Source organism: Pelophylax lessonae, assembly GCF_965119305.1.
Source record: "Pelophylax lessonae genome assembly, chromosome: 1".
Lineage (NCBI taxonomy): Eukaryota > Metazoa > Chordata > Amphibia > Anura > Ranidae > Pelophylax > Pelophylax lessonae.
Window position 1 is genome coordinate 695,339,287 of NC_138768.1, and position 20,134 is coordinate 695,359,420.

The window sequence follows — 20,134 nt, forward strand, 5'->3', positions numbered from 1 at the left end:
CTTCGGTTTCTTGTGATTCTATGTCACTTCCTGTGAGACGTTTCATGCTGAATCTCCATGCTGCAGAGTTGCTGATTACACTGTGAGGTGGTACAGTATAGTGGTCTTCTTTTGGGCTTTCCTTTGGCACACTCTGCTCCTGCCACTATTTAGGGTGACTCCAGTTACAGCGGTGTGGACCGCGATAGTGATTTAAAGGGATGCTTCTACATTTTTTTTTTTTTTTTTTTTTACAACTTGTAAAATGGAGTCCCAAGCAGTTATTTCTCCTCCAGACCCCCTCAGTGCGACTGCCGGTGCATCCGGATCACAGTCTCTCATGTCTCTTTCTGCAGCATTGGAAAATCTGGCATCAAAGGTGGATTTTGTAATGAAACATGTCACTAGCCAAAAATAGCCACTACCTTCTCTGTTTTCTAAATCAGTGCCAGTGTTATGGTCGCCTCAGACAACCCCCTCCCTGAGGGATCCCTGTCGGATGGTGAGGAAAATCTGCGTTGACCCTGTCAGTGCAACTAAATTACCTGGGTCTGACTTTGGACTCCTATCTGGCGAGGGTTTTTTTTCCCCGGGGACAAACTTTAGATGTTGCAGGGAGAGATCAGGTTGCTGATGAACGATCTCTCATCTCTGCTGACTTGCACGAGAGCCTTGGGGTTGATATTATCAACCTTCAAGGCGGTCCCATTTGCTCAATTTCATTCCAGGCCTCTGCAAAAGGAGTTTCTTGCCAAGTGGAACAAGGATCCGCAGTCCTTGGGCAGAATATGTTTGAGCCAACTCACGAGGTCAATGTTCTCGTTTTGGCTTCTGTCGCCTGCCCTGAGCCAGGGCAAGTCCTTTCTTCTGCTGTTGTGGATGGTGGTCACCACGGATGCCAGCTTGCCAGCCTGGGGTGGAGTGTTGGACAATCTCTGTGCCCAGGGAGTCTGGTTGACAGGTGTGCTCTTTACCGATAAATGTCCTGAAACTCGGAGCAGTCAAGCTTTGCCTGCTCCACTGGAAGAGTCGTCTACAAGGTTCCCTGGTTCGGATTCAATCCGACAATGCCACGGCTGTGGCCTACATCAATCACCAAGGGGGCACAAGGAGTGCCCGGGCGGCCCAGGAGTTGGCTGAGATTCTGACTTGGGCCGAGGAACATGTTCCGGCTCTTTCAGCAGTTCACATTCCAGGAGTGGAGAGCTGGCAGGCGGATTACCTGAGTCAAGTTCTGGACCAAGGGGAATGATCCCTGCATCCAAAGGTATTTCCTCACCTTTGTGTCCGGTGGGCACCCCGGAGGTCGACCTGCTTGCGTCTCCTGAACAAGAAGGTACAAAGGTTCGTGGCCATGGCTCGAGACCCTCTGACCGACGCCACAGATTCATTGGTGGCTCCTTGGAGCCATTATCGACTGCTCTATGCCTTTCCTCCGATACAGCTGTTGTTGAGGTTCCTCTGCAGATTGGCAGTGGAAAGGGTGCCAGTAATTCTGGTGGCGCCAGACTGGCCTCGCCGGTCTTGGTATGCAGACCTGGTAAAGAGGGTCGTCGAGCCTCCCTGGCTGCTGCCTTTGAGTGAGGACCTGCTGTCTCAGGGGCCGATCTTCCATCCTGCTTTACGGTCGCTAGCTTTAACTGCATTGCTGTTGAAGGCCAGGTGCTGAGAGACAGGGGGCACCTCAGACGATGTCAACCTATGACGAAACGCATCGGACGGTGCTAGGCGTGACCTCTCCCCCTTTGCCAGCTTCTCGCTGCATTTGGAACGCGGGATGCCGTGGTCTCTACCCACATCAGCGGCTCTTGTCATTTTGGATGTGACTGTTTTATCTTCTAACATGTGAGTGTAACCTTTGAATAAACCTGTTTTTAATAATATACAGTATCATGCTATGTGCCTCCTTTACTCCTTCCCACCTACATGGCTTTTATGCATTCCTATATGATTACATCTTGATACCCTTAACTCCTGGTGTTCCTGCATACTCCCTCTGTCAAGCGTTTGTGGCTTTTCCATTAGGTTGGATGGCCATATTTTTCTGGTAAGCAGCAACTTTGTATGTTCCTATCTCACGGATGATCTCCTTTCCATCCACGGTGTGAAGAGTTTAGATGTTATCCACATGCTGGGACTTTTTCTGCACTTTTTTTGATGGATTCCTTTCTCATTTAAAGACTTTTATGTGGACTTTATTGAATTATTGTCACACACTTTATATTTATCTCAACATATCTATTGTTAGCGCTACACGTTTATGCACATTTTTATTTTGACGAGATTGTCACTAGTCTGTGAGAAACGCATGGTTGGTATACCGAAGCGTTTTTCTAGAAGATATCCCTTTGAGAAGTCTCTTCTGAAGAAACTGACGGTTCCACTGTCTGTGGACTCTCAGGTTACCAGGCTGAATGAGACCAAACCTTTGCCCATGGAAGATTCCCCATCTTTTAGGGACCCTGTGGACAAAAGAGCGGAGGCTCTGGTCCGTTACCTTTTCACCTTGGCTGGTTCAATTTTAAGACCGGTATTTGCTATCACCTTGGTATCTCAGACCTTAACTGAATGGGCTAAGATTTTGAGCCAGGATCTGGAGGGGAGTCAACATCCTTCTGAGCTGGTGGACCTGGCGGATCAGTTGATTCAAGGGATGCAGTATATTTGTGATGCATCCCTGGATACGGCCCCCCTGGCCGGCAGGGTTTCTGTGACGATGGTGATTCTTCGCTGCATGATCTGGTTGAAATACTGGTCAGCTGACCAGGCTTCTAAAAAGGTACTGACTGATCTTCCTTTTTGTAGGTGACCATTTGATCGGTGCTTCTAAGGAAGAGATCATGAAGGGCCTTACCGGAGGCAAGAGTAGTTTGCTTCCACAGGCTGCTAAGGGCAAGGAATCTTGCTGTAAGAGGGGTCCCTTCTTTCCGGCTCACATGCGGTCCTTTTGTCCATCTGGATGGCAAGAAAATTGCTTGAGATCCCGTAACTTTGCGGGAGGCTCCAAGAGACCCTGGAATGGTAAGTCCAAAGCGGGCACGTCTGGTTTCGCAGACAAGCCTTCCCCAGCCTTAAGGGGCACCCTCACCCCCATCTGGGGTAAGGGGAAGTCTTCGTCTTTTTCAGAATCCGTGGACCTTGCTCATTCAGTAAAAATGGGTCCACGAACCAATTTGGTTCAGTTACAAGATCGGGTTTCAGTCCTTGCCCCTGGCAAGATTCTTTACTTCCAACTTACGCCTGTCTTCAGAGTGGCTGTAGGGCCTCTATGGAGGAGTGCAGGACCTGTTAACACAAGGAGTTATTGTGCTTGTTCCAGAGTTGGAATGTTTCCAAGGTTTTTATTCAAATCTGTTTACAGTTCCCTGGAAGGAAGGCAAGGCTCGTCCGGTCTTGGATCTCAAGGCTCTAAACCACTTTGTGCGGATTCAGAAATTTAAGATGGTGTCCACCCGCACAGTAGTAGCTTTCCTTCTTCAGGGGGATCTAATGGCTTCTATCGATCTCAATGACGCTTACCTTCATATTCCAATATATGTCGGGCATCAGCGTTTTCTTCGTTTTGCCATGGGTGAGGAGTACTCTCAATTCGTGGCGTTACCCTTGGGTCTCGCTTCAGCTCCTCCAGTGTTCACAAAGGGTTTGGCCCCAGTGTTGGCCTTGTGCTTCTGCGTGCAGAGTCGTCTTGGGCTCTAGAAGCCGACTTGGAGGTTATGGTGCCAACTCTGCAGGAGTTTGGGTGGACACTGAATTTTCAGAAATCAGCACTGTCTCCATCCCCAAAACTGGACTACTTGGATCTGACGCTGGATTCAGCGTCAGCCTGGGTGTTTCTTCCTCAGACATAACTACTGAAGCTACAGAAGGCTGTTCGGCTCCTGTTGTCCAACCATCAATCATCTCGCAGGACTTGCATGGGTCTGATGGTCTCCACCTTCCAGGCGGTTCTGTTTTGCGCAGTTTCACACCAGATCTTTGCAAAGGGAGGTTTTGATCAAATGGAACAAGGATCTGCTATCATTGGACAATCTGATCCTGTTGAGTCTGGGTTCGAGGGAGTCTCTCCTATGGTGGCTTTGCTGCCAGGCCGTACGTTTGGGAAAAATCTTTTCTTCCCCTGTATTGGACTGTAATCACCACGAATGGCAGTCTGTCCGAATGGGGAGGTGTCTTGGGAGTGTGTTCGGCCCAAGGTGTCTGGAATCGGTTGGAGTCCAGGTTGCCCATCAACATCCTGGAAATTCGGGCGATCAGACTTTGTCTTAGTGGACAGATCGTCTGCAGGGGCGCCCTGTGCAAATACAATCAGATGATGCTACGGCTGTGGCATATGTCCATCATCAAGGGGGCACAAAGAATGCCCTGGCAGCCTGGGAAGTGGCTGGTATCTAGAGGTGGGCAGAACCTTATCTTTCCGGTCCTCTCTGCTGTGCACATTCCGGGGGTGGACTATTGGCAATCTCAGTCGGCAGACGTTGGATCCGGGAGAATGGTCTCTTCATCCAGAGGTATTACATCAACTGTGTCTTCGTGGGGGACCCCCGATGCAGACCTGCTGGCTTCCCGTCTCAACAGGAAGGTCCAGAGGTTCATGTCAAGGTCTCGTGATCCTCTGGCCGACGCCGCAGACGCTCTGGTTGCCCCTTGGGGTCAGTATTGTCTGATTTAGTCTTTTCCTCCAATTCAGCTTCTGTCGGGAGAAAAAACAAAGTCAAGTCAAAGTCAAATCTACTTTATTGTCAATTCTTCCACATGTACAATACATACATACAGAGAATCTAAATTAAGTTACTCTTAGACCCCCGGTGCATACAGATAACACTAACAATATAGCCTAAAAATCTAAAACCCCCCCAAAAAAAAAAAAAAAAAGATTAAATAAAAACAGCGCAAGGCACATGACAGATAAAGTGCAGACCAATGACTTCAGTTCCATGGTGAATGAGGTAGTGAGCAGACCAATGCTGCCAAAGTGACTAGTGCAAGTCATTGAATGCTAGTGGAAGGACCTAGGGATATAGGATCTAGGGAAGGGGAGGTGCATAGTTCAATGGTGCCTATGGCAGACAAGGGGGCAAGTTCGAAGCGAGTTCAGCTTCCCGACAGACTGATGGATAAAGCTGTCCTTCAGTCTGTTGGTCCTGGCCTGGAGACTACGCAGTCTCCTCCCTGATGGCAGCAGACTGAAGAAGCTGTGTAATGGGTGGGTAGGATCACCTGCAATGCATAGAGCTTTGCGAGTGAGACGGGTTCCATTAATATCCTGAAGGGAGGGGAGAGAGACACCAATGATCTTCTCAGCTCCTCTCACTATGCGTGATGCAGCTGGTCAGAATGCTCTCGATGGTGCCTCTGTAGAAGGTGTACATGATGGGGGGTGGGGCTCTGGCTCTCCTCAGTTTGCGGAGAAAGTAGAGACGCTGCTGTGATTTCTTGGCCAGTGCTGCAGTGTTATCAGTCCAGGAGTGGTCCTCTGTGATGTGCACACCCAGAAACTTGGTTCTACTCACTCTCTCCACAGTCGCACCGTTGATGGTCAGAGAAACATGCTGAGTGTGCACTCTCCTGAAATCAACAACAATCTCCTTTGCCTTCTCCACGTTCAGAGAGAGATTGTTGTCACTGCACCACCCGGCCAAACGGCTCACCTCACTCCTGTAGTTTGTCTCCGAGGTAGAAGGAATTCCAGTCATTCTGGTGGCACCAGACTGGCCCTGCCGGTCCTGGTATGCAGGCCTGGTAAGGCTGGTAGCAGACGTCCCTTGGAAACTTCCTCTCAGGGAATATCTTCTGTCTCAGGGACCAATCTTCCATCCTGCTTTACGGTCACTGGCTTTAACTGTGTAGTTATTGAAAGCTAGGTGCTGAAGACAGAGGGCTGTTGGGAGTCAGTGATTCCTATGCTGTTGAAGACTAGGAAATCCACTTCTAGGAAGGTTTATTATTGAGTTTGGATGGCGTATATTACTTGGTGTGAGTTGTGGGGAGTTTCTCCCCACTCCTTTTCTGTGTCTTGCCTGTTGGAGTTTCTACAGTTGGGTGTAGATCAACGTTTAAACCAGGGCACCATCAAGGGCCAGATTTCCGCATTGGCTATTTTTTTTTATATTTCCAAAGGCCATTGGCGGCGATGTCCTTGGTTCACACTTTTATGCAGGGAGTTCGCCAACTGGCTCCTCCGGTGTGATCCCTGGTACCCCTCCGTGGGATCTCAATTTGGTTCTGTTGGTGCTTCAAAGGCATTCATTTGAAAATATTTGAGAAATTCTTCTGCCCACTAAGTTGGTTTTTTTTTAGCTATTACTTACTCATGTCGTCTGTCAGAGTTGGCTGCTTTGTCCTGTCGGTCACCTTACTTGGTGATTCATAGGGACTAAGTGGTGTTACAACCCTGTCAGGCGTTCCTTCCTAAGGTTGTCTCGGGTTTCATTGAATGAGGACGTGCTACCATCCTTATGTCATAAGCCCTAAACATCCTAAGAAAATTCCCTTACATTTCTTAGATGTGGTAAGAGCGATTTAGGTTTACCTGGCGGTGATTGAACCAATTAGGAAATCAGATTCTTTGTTTGTTCTTACAGATGGACCTCGTAAGGCGCAGGCCGCATCTGCTGTGACCATGTCTAAGTGAATCAAGCAGATGGTGGTGCAGGCCTACTCCCTTAAGGGTCAGGTTCCTCCTTTCCCTGTTTAAAGCGCATTCTTCTGCTAGGGCGCTTAGTGCCTCTTGGGCCTTCCATCATCAGGCGTAAGTGGTTTAGGTGTGCAAGGTGTTGTCTTGGCCGTCTGAACACACATTCACAAAATGTTATAAAGTGGATGTACTTGCATCTTCGGATGCGGCGTTTGGCTGCAAAGTTTTACAGGTTGTGTTTGCGAAGTCTTCCGCTTCGTGAGGGTGACATTTTTTTCTGGTGGTGAACTCCAGTTGTTCCTAATTGAGCTCCTGTTGTTACCTGGTTGGCTATGTTTAGCCTTGTTGGGAATTCTGCATTTGCTGTGTTTTTTCCCACCCCTCAAGTTGCACTGCTTTGGGACATCCCAATGGTCTGAAGACTTGAAGCTGGGTCTGTCTGTGAACGAAAGAGAAAACTGGATTTTTATCTTACCGTAAAATACTTTTCTCTGAGGTTCACTGACAGACTCGGCACTCGCCCCTCTTGGGTTGAGTTATTTGTTCTTCTGACACTGCTTGTTACAAACTGGAAGTCCCACGGCAGGAAGTGATGATATACCCTCGGGGACTGCCCCAGGGGTGTAACCGAAAAGGTTTCTGCCTAGTCCTACTCCTAGAGAGCAAGAGCATAAGCTCAATGGTCTGAAGACTTGAAGCTTTGTCAGTGAACCTCAAAGAAAAGGATTTTACGGTAAGACAAAAATCCAGGTTTTTTTTTTTACCGTAGCATCCTTTCTATGTTATTATAGAAGGTCTGGGGTATGGCAGTAGGAATTGTCCAAAAGACGTATAGGAGTTTAGGTAGGATTAGCATTTTGAATGCCGCTATCTGACCTAGCCAAGATATTTCAAATGTGGCTATGTGCGTTAATTCATGTTTGATATCTAAAAGCAGTTTGGGATAGTTTCTCGTATGTAAGTAGGAGTCGTCAATGTAATACCCAAGTAAGATACATAGTCTTTTGTCCATTCATACGGGAATTGTGATTGTAAGAATCTTATTATTCGTTTGGGGATATTGATAGGCAACACTGATGATTTAGTTATACTTAATTTATAACATAGGCCCATCTCTGTAAACCAGGGTGCCTTGGCAAAATGCCTAAAGATTGCTCAAAAATTGTATACAGTCGGTAGGTGGATGAAGCCTGCCTTTTAATTACACAAAGCCACAGGTTTTCATTGTGCACCATTACGACCTTCTAGCTGCCGACCTTATAACGACCAATGATGTCATCAGTTGATGAGTAGGTCAGTCGCCTGCATAGCATCCTTGTTTGACCCTCCCCTGTCTCTCCCCATCAACTTTGGGGTCACATTAGCTGAGTGATGGAGAAAAACTGAGGAAGAGACATTGAATTACTAGTGAGTTTAGTTTCCACCTTTAATATTGGGTGTCCTACATGTGTGGATGTTGCTGCATTATGTAAAGCTTTTAGAATAGTTTTTACATTTTAGAATGGGGCGCCTGTTCATAATTTTGGAGGATGCCTCGAGACTGTCCATAATTTTAAAGGGTGCCTTGACAGAAAAAAGGTTGAGAAACCCTGGACTAGACAACTGAGTAGTGTGTCCATGAAAGTATACCTGTATGTGCCATCCTGAATAGTTGTCATGTTCCCGACTGTTGAAAGCGGAGTTCCACCCAAAAGTGGAACATCCGCTTATATGCCCCCCCCCCCCCCCCCCGGTGCCACAATTGACACCTTTCAGGGGGGAGGGGGAAGCTGGTACCTGTGTTTGACAGGTACCCAACCCCACTACTGGGAGAGAGCACCCCAGGGCTGTCCCTTGGAAGTTCGGACCCCCTCCCCTCCCCTGCCGCCAGGTCAATTAGAATGCACAGCTCGCTTCACGCATGCGCAGTAGGGAACCAGCTGTGAAGCCAAAAGGCTTCACTACCGGTTTCCCTTACCTTGAATGCCGGCGGCAGCACCTGAGAGCCGATCCGAAAATCTGCTTCGGGTGCCGACATCGCAGGAACCTTGGACAGGTAAGTCCTAATATTAAAAGTAAGCAGCTACAGTATTTGTAGCTGCTGAATTCCCGTGGGGGGGGGGGTGGGGGGGGAGTTGGTATTACTACTCTTTAAAACGCACTGCTGGAGGTTCTAATTGCTTAAATAGGCAGGGTTGAGCACTTGCAATTTGGCTGCATACGTTGTAACAGGCGTCCATGAAAGGATCCATCGAGCACTTGTTCACCATTTTTTGGACAGTCATGTCACTTATACACTGGGGAATATTCATTTATTGATATTTTTATTTATTTTTTGGACTGTATTCAAACCTTACAGGACTTGTCACATATTGTGTTCATTCACATATCACATGATTTTTTCTTGTATTTACTCTCATGTATAATTTTGTTTGATTTTCAATTATCACATGTTTTTTTACACTTTTTTTCTTATGGAATTCATATCTACACTTACTAGCGCTGCACTTTTTGGTTTATTTATAGGCGTCCATGAAAGCCTCCTGTAAGCTTAGAAGAAAACAAAAAAGCAAATATAGGATTTACTGGAAATTTAGAGTCTGTAGTAATCATCCTTTTTTGTCAATGGTGTTTACTCATATACATTTCCTGTTTTTTCAGGTCAGTTACTACTTCCCACTCAAGACATTATGGAGATCCTTCTTCGCAGCATTGGTGGCTGCTTTCATCTTGCGGTCTATTAATCCCTTTGGGAACAGTCGGCTTGTGCTATTTTATGTAGAGTACCACACTCCATGGTATCTATTTGAACTGATCCCATTCATCCTCTTGGGAGTGTTCGGTGGTCTGTGGGGAGCCTTTTTCATTCGTGCAAATATCGCCTGGTGTCGGCGCCGAAAGACAACAAAGTTTGGAAAGTACCCAGTGTTGGAGGTTATTGTGGTGGCTGCCATTACAGCAATCATTGCTTTCCCAAACCCCTACACGCGCTTCAACACTAGCCAACTGATTAAAGAACTCTTCACAGATTGTGGACCACTGGAATCCTCTTCACTTTGTGATTATAAAAATGATATGAATGCTAGTAAAATCGTAGATGATATTCCGGACCGGCCTGCTGGTAATGGAGTTTACTCTGCTATGTGGCAACTGTGCTTGGCGCTTGTGTTTAAAATCATCATGACGGTCTTCACATTTGGCGTTAAGGTAACATAGTTTCGAGTCACTAGTTAACCTCAGGTATTTTTTGACTGTTCCATATCTCAAAGCCAGTATGGACAGTTTACGCAGACCTTTTCCAACTTAGAGTTTATGTGAGATTTATGTAAGATTAGAGTTTATGTATGTTTTTAAAGAAAGTGATCTTTCTTGTTTAGTATCCAGCCTGTCTATTAAAGGTCTCTTGTTAGTCTTTTATTGGTATATGACTTCTTGGTTTTTTTTTTTATTTTATTTTGAATACTCTGAACCAGGTGGGCAGGTTTTATTCTTAGTTTTCTCTTTGCAGGTTCCATCTGGCCTATTTATCCCGAGCATGGCAATTGGTGCTATAGCTGGAAGGATTGTGGGTATTGCCGTTGAGCAACTGGCTTATTACCACCATGACTGGTTCATATTCAAGCAGTGGTGTGAAGTAGGCGCGGACTGCATCACCCCAGGGCTGTATGCTATGGTTGGGGCCGCTGCTTGTTTGGGTAAGTTTGTGATGCATATTGAAGTTGAGCTTGGACATCCTCCAAACTCTGCTTTATCCAAATATCCTCTTCATGGCCTTTCTTTGTCAAGTTCGCTGTGGGCTGGGTCATTCTTTGCCCTGCAGCACATGTAAACCACAGGGCAGGATGCTGGCAACATCAGTGCTCTAATATGGACACACACCAATTGGGGCACTGATTTCATCAGCATCTCACCCCTTTTTATTATTTTGTACATGTGCTGTGGGTGGGGAATGACCTGTCCCACAATGCCGATTGGTCCATAAATGGTACAAAGTGGAACTTTAGATAGAGATAGCTTGGGGGATGCCCAAGCTCACTGCTAAAGCTTGTTGTAAGTTCTCTTTCCTCCTGGAGTTCCCAGTGCTGTACCCATCAGCTAGATCTCTGTACCAGAGTTCCAGGTCCAGCTCTGTCAGTGAGATTTCTGCACCCACCTTCCAGGTCCAACTCTCAGTAAGTGAGATCTCTGTGCTTATGTATATCTTCAAACAATATTGAAGAGATTATGGTGCAATCTATTCATTTTTTTTTTATTATAAACGTTTATTGAAGTTATTCACATAAACAGAAACAAAGATTAAAGATTTCAATGTGAGCATTGAAAGTACAGTGTAAGTACAATGTAAGAATTATACATCTTTAACAGTAGGATATACAGATAATGACCGCCAGAGTTAGTCATCTCCATCACATGTTTTATCATCCTGTGATAGAGAACTTTACTGGTCTGGAGATCATTAATGGGATATTGACTTGCATATCAATAATGTACGTAACAGAGTTGAAACTTAAATAACAAAAACGGAAAAGAACAAAGAACAGAATGATGAATCATTATGATGAGCGCCCACTCTGCCTCTTGAGGGGGCGCCGTTGCATTCATATCCTGAGATGAGTATAGCAATATTTCTCTAGCGCTCATCGACAGACGTAGTCCTCGGTGATACACCACCTTCGGGTTATGTTACCTCCGCAGGAGCAGGACTAGACAGGAAATTAAAAAGCTCTGGCCACACCCTAGGGGCAGTCCCAGAGGGTATATCCTCTCTCTCTCTGCCTCAGCAAATCAGTTATTTTCTGTCTAGTTAGGAGTAAGGACCTAGATACCTTGCTGGGATCTTAGGTCCTGGCAAGAAATTTTTTTCTAAAAGGATTTTTGGACAGCTTTTTTTCTCCAGTGTTCCTGTGAGATCTTCAAGCAAGAAAGCTGAACTGGGCGACGGGCTGGATGTTGAGATCCGGTGGTCACCCCAGTTCAGCCTACGAGCGCGTGCAGGCCATAGCTCCGCGCTGAGTCGGCCGCGACAAAGTCCCATTAAAGGACTGAACCCGCGAGTTAAACGTCTCGCTGAAACGCCAAAGACCATGAGTCACGGCGTCTGTATCGGTCGACAGCCCTCCCGCCCCGGTGGAGAGGGGTACTGTCAGGAGTTGGTGCCCGCCTGGTTCCGGTATGGTGAGTAGTATGTTCCCCCTGTTTTCCCTGACGGGTTTTGTGGTGAACGCGGGCCCCTCTCTGTATGGTAAGAAAGAGTTTCTTTCTATCCTATAACATGTCACAAATCCTCCTACTTTGAGTGTGATTTTATGTGTGCAAAAGCCAGGAGGCTTGGTTTGGGAGCTAACAATCTATTGTATACATGTTTTAAAGATGTAATCTGTGGCATTCTGGGAATCTTATGGGTTAAGTATAAGCTACCTACCAGTCAGAAGCCATGGACATGTAGACTGCCTTCCAAGTCAGATCTCCAGCTAATAGCAGGCCTCCCGAACGGCCATGCGGTCCGCCAGGGTCGGTACCGCCAAACACGCCATATCCCCATGCAGAGAGAGTGTTGTGTGCCTGCAGCACACCGCTAGTCAGCACAGGCCGCCGCCATTTTTTTTTGCTGGATCGCACGAGCCGCCATTTTGGCGTAGCCTCGTGTCTCCAGCATGGGGGCGGCCATGTTTTAGGTGATTCTACACCTCGTGGAGCTTGGGGGAGGCGCCGGAAGGCGTACAGAGGGGCGGAGCCGCCTCCTTTCTTCCTGGGCAGCCAGCCAAAAGACTTCCTGTTTGTCTAAGACAGCGCTGTAAGCTGTTGCAGTTCAACTCTGAACATCAAGTGGTGAGCCTGGGGGTCTATCTCTCTCTCTCTCGATCGATAGGGATCCCTAGCAGGTAACACTAAGGGGTTTTTTGTGGCGCTGAGGGTCAAAAAAAAAAAAAAAGTTTTTTCTTTACTTTGAATTATATCATCCAGGAAGTAACTGGAGTTATTATGGACCCTGCCACACAGATTCCCCCACCTGTTTCCCTCGAGGGGGCCTCGGGACCCGCCGGTGTACAGAGTATAGAGTCATTTACAGCAATTTTGGAGTCTATGGTGGCTCGGGTGGAGGCGGCCTGTCAGGGACGGGGGTCAAGGAAGCGACCCCCGCCTACCCCTATACTATCTGACACCTCTGACTCTGATTCAGAGATGGTCACTGCAGTTGCAGGTTCCTCTGCAAGGGCTGTTATCCCAGGTAAAGCCCCCTCAGACAGTGAGGAGGACGCTTCTTCTCCTGCTATAATTCAGGAAGAAGCATTGGTGGACGCACTAGTTGTGGCAGTGCAAGAAACCTTAAAACTTGAGGCTTTACCGGCAGAGGCAACTGAAACAGAGAGGCCTTTTGGGACTAATAAGCCCATCAAGACGGCGAAGGCTTTTCCTGTACCTAAATGTTTTGGAAATCAGATTAAAGGAGAATGGGAACATTCTAAACGTACCTTTACTATTTCCAAGCGTATTGCTAGACGCTATCCGTTTGAGGAATCCATCATTAAGAAATGGACGGTACCACCAGTCGTGGATCCGCCTATTTCCAGGCTGAATAAAGCCACGGTTATTCCAGTGGAGGACACTTCGTCCTTTAAGGATCCGGTGGATCGAAAGATAGAAGCGGAGTCCCGCACTATCTTTTCTCTGATAGGGTCAGCATTTAGACCAGTAATTGTTATTGGTCTAGTTTCCCAGACACTTACAGAATGGGCGAAGATGGTACGCCAAGATCTTAGGGGAAAAGATATTCCCCAGGAGACATCTGATTTGATAGAACAGATCATACAAGGGCTACGGTTTATCTGTGACGCAGCCTTGGACACTACTCCCTTGTTAGGGCATGCATCTAAGTTAGCAGTGATCCTCAGACGTGTGCTGTGGTTAAAATGCTGGTCAGCTGACCTAGGTTCCAAAAAGACTTTGACCAATCTCCCTTTCCAGGGGAATCGTCTATTTGGAGCCAACCTAGATGAAATCATTAAGGATGCCACCGGGGGCAAGAGTACTTTTTTGCCACAGGCTGCAAAAGCTAAGGAACCTCGCAACAAGCGAGGACCTTTCTTTACCGCCCATAAAGGACGCCCGGCTGGTACTTCCGGGAAAGGCAAGACTCCTCCAGGAGGGTTCAAGAAGGGCTGGTCGGACAAGCAGAGGACCAACCCAGCCAAACCCGAAGTAAAGGAGTACACAGCCTGAAGGTGCGCCCCCACCCAATTTCAGGGTGGGGGGACGTTTTCACCGGTATTCAGGACATTAGATCGAGCATCAACCACTACTACCGGTGCGATTCTTCCCTTCCAACATTTAAGTACAGGAAGCGGTAGTTACCGTTCCCTGTATAGATCTTTTCCTTTACCTTTTCCTAAGATTAGTCCCGATACCTCACAGGAATCGGATCTGATTGACCAGATAGGCCAAGTAGCCTCTAGTCGGGTGACTTCGGTCCCTGAGGTTCAACCAGAAAAGATCACCTTGCCTGATAACTATCAGGTATCTGATAAATGTGTGGGAACAGAAAACGACCAGACTTTCTCGGATGGTCGGGGCCAGATACCTCTAGGGACGCCTGGTTCAGATCCAATCAGCGCCAGTGGTCCTAGAAATTCTAGGCTGGCCTCTTCAAGCCGGCCTGGCCGACTTGGACAGGTTAGTCGCAGACGTTCCGTGGGAACTTCGTCTCAGGGAGTGTCTGTAGTCTCAAGGACCTATTTACCTTCGTGCTTTACAGTCGCTGGTTTTAATGGCCTGGCCATTGAGACCCAAGTACTGAAGGACAGAGGTTTGTCTACTTCTGTCATTCCTACCCTTATTAAAGCAAGGAAAGCGACTTCCAGCAAAGTCTATTATCACACATGGAAGACTTATATTGCGTGGTGCGAATCTTTAGGATTTCCTCCACGTACCTATTCGGTGTCGCGAATATTGGCCTTTTTGCAACAAGGGGTTGAGCAGAAGCTAGCCTTGAGCACCATCAAGGGTCAAGTTTCAGCATTAGCAATCTTCTTTCAGAAACCTTTAGCTACCAAATCCTTGGTGCGGAATTTCATCCAGGGGGTGCGGCACCTGGCTCCTCCAGTCCGCGCGCCCTTACCGCCCTGGGATCTTAATTTGGTTTTGTCGGTTCTACAGAAACCTCCCTTTGAAAACATCAGGGAGATTCCCTTGCTTACTTTATCCCAGAAGGTGGTCTTCTTGGTGGCTATTACGTCTGCTCGCAGGGTGTCAGAACTGGCTGCATTATCATGCCAGTCCCCATACCTAGTGATTCATAGGGATAAGGTAGTACTTCATCCTAAGCCATCTTTTCTTCCTAAGGTGGTTTCAGATTTTCATCTGAATGAAGATATTGTACTACCTTCCTTGTGTCCTCAGCCCAAGCATCATCGGGAACATGCGTTGCATTCCTTGGATGTGGTTCGGGCAATCAGGGTATACCTGAAAGCTACGGAATCATTCCGTAAGACGGATTCACTTTTTGTGATCACGGATGGCCCCAGAAAGGGTTTGCCTGCATCTGCCGCGACCATTGCCAAATGGATTAGACAAACGGTGGTACAGGCTTATTCTATTAAGGGTCAGAGTCCTCCGTTCCCTGTTAGGGCGCACTCCACTCGAGCGCTCAGTACTTCCTGGGCCTTTCGCCATCAGGCGTCAGTGGTCCAGGTATGTAAGGCGGCCACTTGGTCGTCGGTACATACCTTTACTAAATTCTATAAAATTGATGTGACGGCATCGGCGGATGCCTCATTTGGCCGCAAGGTTTTGCAGGCCGCAATTTGAGGAGACCGGTGGTCTACCTCGAGGGTTTTTTTCTGTTTGAAAAATTTTTTTTTGTTGAGTCTCATCATTAAGGATGAGCATTGTAAACTTCTAGTTGGCACCGGTTGGGCCTTCTAGATTGGGATTTGATTTCCATTTTCCCACCCCTCAGTTGTGATACTGCTCTGGGACGTCCCGAAGGTGGTGTATCACCGAGGACTACGTCTGTCGATGAGCGCTAGAGAAAAATGGATTTTTGTAAAATCTTACCGTAAAATCCTTTTCTCTTAGCTCATCGACAGACGTAGTCCCCGCCCCTCTGTTTTGGAGTTGGGTTGGGTTAAATTCTCTAAGCACTGCTTTTTCACATAACTGATTTGCTGAGGCAGAGAGAGAGAGGATATACCCTCTGGGACTGCCCCTAGGGTGTGGCCAGAGCTTTTTAATTTCCTGTCTAGTCCTGCTCCTGCGGAGGTAACATAACCCGAAGGTGGTGTATCACCGAGGACTACGTCTGTCGATGAGCTAAGAGAAAAGGATTTTACGGTAAGATTTTACAAAAATCCATTTTTTACCTTACGAGATAGGGTAGTGCAATCTATTCATAAGCACCTCTGGATGAGTGTTGTAGGAACTCGCAATGAATGGATTTTCTCCACAGTTCATGATTTATATTCTTCAAAATTGTAGAAATCTCCAGCAAATCAGATGCTCGGTTGTAAGCAAATATGGGTAGCAAATCAAAAAGTGCATTGTTGCAGAGCTTATACTAGCTCCTTCAGGGAAACAGTGACACTTGCTGACCATGCTATAATCCATTAAATAGAAACACAAAGCAATGCCAAAAATTCCCACCCTTAACAAGGACCAACCCCTTTCTCCACTGTAATACCAGAAGCAACCAGTGTTCTCATCTTGTACACATGTGAACGAGAAACAGTACCAGATGATTATCCACACCTGCAAAACGATGACTGTAACTCAAAGGGGTTCATATACTAAAACTGGAGTGCAAAATTGTATGCAGCTCTGCAAAGAAAGCAATCAGCTTCCAGTTTTTTTTTTTGTCAAAGCTTAATTGAACGAGCTGAAATTAGAAGCTGATTGGCTATGAAGCACATCTGCACCAGATTTTGCACTCTCTCTAGTTTTAGTAAGTCAACCCCAAAGTGTTTGCAGGTGAAATGTGCACCGTTTTTTCTGACAGCAGAATGTTTTGCATGTAACTGGGAAAGCCCCCGGTTAGGAAGTCAGTTTCAGACTTGCTGTAATTCCAAGGATGCAGCGGTCGGCTCCTCTCCACAAATTCGGAGTAACGTTGGTATCACCACTAGCACAAATTTATGTTTTGGTTTTTTTAAGCAAACTTCAAAGCCGCAAGAACCCTTTTCCTGCCAAAAAAAAGCATAAAGACTGGATGACAAATGAGCAGAGGAAAGTGTTAACATAACAGGAAAAAAAGAAACCTCTACACATAGTTACATAGTTAGTCTGGTTGAAAAAAGACCCACAGTCCATTTAGTTCAACCAATAAAAAGGGGGAAACAAAATGAAAATATATATTTATATAAACCTTTTTTTTTTTTTGTTCTTACAATACTATATACACTATCCTATACCCACAGTTGATCCAGAGAAGGGCAAAAAAAAACCCCCCAGCAAAGCATGATTCAATTTTCTCCAGCAGGTGAAAAAATTCCTTTTTGATTCCCCAGAAGGCAATCTGATCATCCCTGGATCAACTTTACGGGCTGCACCTTAATGGTGATGGTACACCTCTATTGGGGAGAAAGATGGCCAAAAAGTTGGAGGGGCTTTTAAACTAGGTGTTGGGGGGGAGGGCTCAGAGGTAGTCAGTTAGTAGGGAGCAAAGGACAGAAGGTATTATTGGGTCGGCAGCGACAGTAGAACCTTTCTGACAACCACTGGGGGGTCTGTGCAGACAAACCTCAGACCAAACAGGAATAAACTTAAGTACAATTCTCTATCCACTTCTACAAAACTAAGAGGGGTATACGCAAATGCCAGGAGCCTTGCTAATAAAAGGGAAGAGTTGGAACTGTTAATACATGAGGAGGACATAGACCTTGTGGGAATAAAAGAAACTTGGTTCAACCCCCTCACACGACTGACTGGCCAATATCCAATGGTATTCTATGTATTGGAAGGAAAAAGAGGGGAAAGGGTATGTCTCTGTCAAAAATAATGTAAGGGTGGTAGAGAGGAGTGACATTATGGAAGGGATGAGTATGGAGTTATAATCCGTGTGGGTAGAACTTTATAGGGAAGAAGTAAAGGGGAAAGTAATAGTGGGGGTATGTTTATAGGCCGCCCAGCCAAAGGGAGGAGGATGAGCTTGGGTAACATGGCAAAGCTAGGGCCAGTCATCCTATTGGGGACTTCAATTATCCTGACACTGACTGGGAAGAGGGGACTGCACACTCACTAAAGACGCGTCTCTTCATGAAACTACATGTCTCAGTTGGTGGATTCTCGTACTAGAAAGAATGCAGTGCTGGATCTATTAATTAATAATGACACAGATCTAATCTCAGATGTAGGAGTCTGGGACAACTTGGGTTCTAGCAATCACAGGATGATCACATTTAACGTAAATCACAAGATTGCAAGGCAAGAGGGGAATATAAGAACCCTAAACTTCAGAAGGGCAAACTTTACTAAACTGTGCTCAATAATAGAGTAAATAAACTGGGACCAAACCCTAGGAACACTTACCACGGAGGAAAAATGGGAATGCTTTAGGAACATATTAAGCAAAAGTAGCTCAGTGCATTCCTATGGGAAATAAAGTTAGAAGAACCAAGGCCAAACCAGGGTGGCTAAACCGTAATGTAAAAAAAACCTATTAGGGGGAAAAAAAAAAGACCTTTTTAGGAGATCTAAATCGGAGGGGACTTTATCGGCTTTCCACCAATACAAGGAATCAAAAACGACTTTGAGAGACATACAGCAGAGGAAAGTAAAAGGAACCCTAAGAAATTCTTTAAATATATCAATAGCAAAAAAACAAGGTCAGCGTGCACGCATAATTAACAATGATGGGAGGATGGTTACAGAGGACACAGAGAAGGCAACTGTGCTAAATGCTTTATTCTCCTCAGGTTTTACACAGGAAAAGGAGGGGTATACTGACCATGACTGTATGGTTAGCAGTACTTCACAGGACATGCCACTATGGCTAACAGAGGGTAAAATCATGAAAAAGCTTGATAACATTAACACAAATAAATCATCTGGACCGGATGGAATGCATCCGAGAGTACTCAAAGAACTCAGTAAGGTTATATCTAGACCACTGTTCTGATCTTTGCAGATAGTATTTTGACAGGAACTGTACCAGGTGACTGGAGGAAAGCTAACATGATACCAATATTCAAAAAAGGGCAGAGGCATATCCCGGGCAATTATAGGCCAGTCAGCCTGACGTCAATAGTATGTAAATTACTGGAATGGATGATAAGGGACTATATCCAAGAATTTGCTAAAGTCAACAGCATCACCGGCAGTAATCAGTACAGGTTTTCAAAAAGACGTTCTTGTCAGACCAATCCGTTAACATTCTACAAGGAGGTGAGCTAGATAGGGGGAGACCTGTGGATGTGGTGTATCTGGATTTTGCTAAGGCATTCGATACAGTCCCCCACAAACTATTCATTTACAAAATATGGTCTACAGGCTTAGACCGCAAGGCTTGCTCTTGGATAGAAAACTGGTTAAAGGGGCGGGTCCAAAGGGTGGGAATAAATAACACATACTCAAACTGGTCTGGGGTGGTAAGTGGGGTCCCCCAAGGCTCAGTCCTGGGACCAATTTTGTTCAATTTATTCATAAATGGCATTGAGGACGGGATCATTAGCTTAATCTATGTTTTTGCAGATGACACAAAATTAAGCAGGGCAATAACTTCACATCATGATGCAGAAATCTTACAGAATGACCTGAACAAAATAACAGTGGGCAACTACGTGGCAAATGAGGTTTAATGTGGAGAAGTGTAAGGTATTGCACTTGGGGACTAAAAACATAAATGCAAAATGTGTGTGTGGGGGGGGGGGGGCTCTGGGGGAATCAAGAATGGAGAAAGATCTGGGAGATCATTCTCTTGTAATGTTCTTCTCTTTAATAGAAGCTGGAGTGTTTAGAATTTGTCAGAATACTGTTCAGAATACTTTTTTGCCTGAAGAAGCAATACATTGCACCTTTCCTCCTGTGACTGAAAAATTGCTTACAATTAAGCATCTGATGAGCTGGTGCTCTGTACAAATTTTATGTTTATGGTCCGTGAGACCTCTGGCACAAATTTTCCATGTCCAGCACTCAGTCGGTGAAATCTATGCATCTGTGTTTCAGGTCCAGCACCAAGTTGAGATCTCTGTACCTGAATTCCAGGTCCTGCACTCATCAGTAAGATCTCTGAGGCCTAGTTCCAGGTTCAGTACTTAGTTGAGATATGTGCAGTAAGTTAAGTGCAACTCCAGGTTTCTCTACTTTTTTTGCAGCAAGAATGGGGAGATTCTTCCTTTTTTCATGAGATTGCCATTTCATGGCTCTGAGCACAGATTGGAAAAATCTCTTGGTGAATTTAGCACTAAAGTATATGTATAAAGCCATTAAATGATTAGGTCTGTCAGTGTCATACAAATCTCTGTCCTAGGTGAATTTTAGATGAAAGGACACTTAATTCTTTTTGGTAAAAACTAAATAATAGGAGATGAGAAGTAGATCATCTTTAGTAAA

General features: G+C 45.9%; 1 protein-coding gene across 4 annotated transcripts in view; it reads left to right on the forward strand.

The window, feature by feature from the left end:
• Nucleotides 1-20,134, forward strand: part of CLCN3 (chloride voltage-gated channel 3) — a 198,086-nt gene that overhangs the window by 143,421 nt on the left and 34,531 nt on the right. For all 4 annotated transcript variants that reach the window (XM_082243985.1, XM_082243987.1, XM_082243986.1 and 1 more), the window contains 2 exons: nt 9,254-9,799; nt 10,101-10,287. In XM_082243985.1, coding sequence (XP_082100111.1) covers nt 9,254-9,799; nt 10,101-10,287 — 733 coding nt within the window. The remainder of the gene's footprint in view (nt 1-9,253; nt 9,800-10,100; nt 10,288-20,134) is intronic.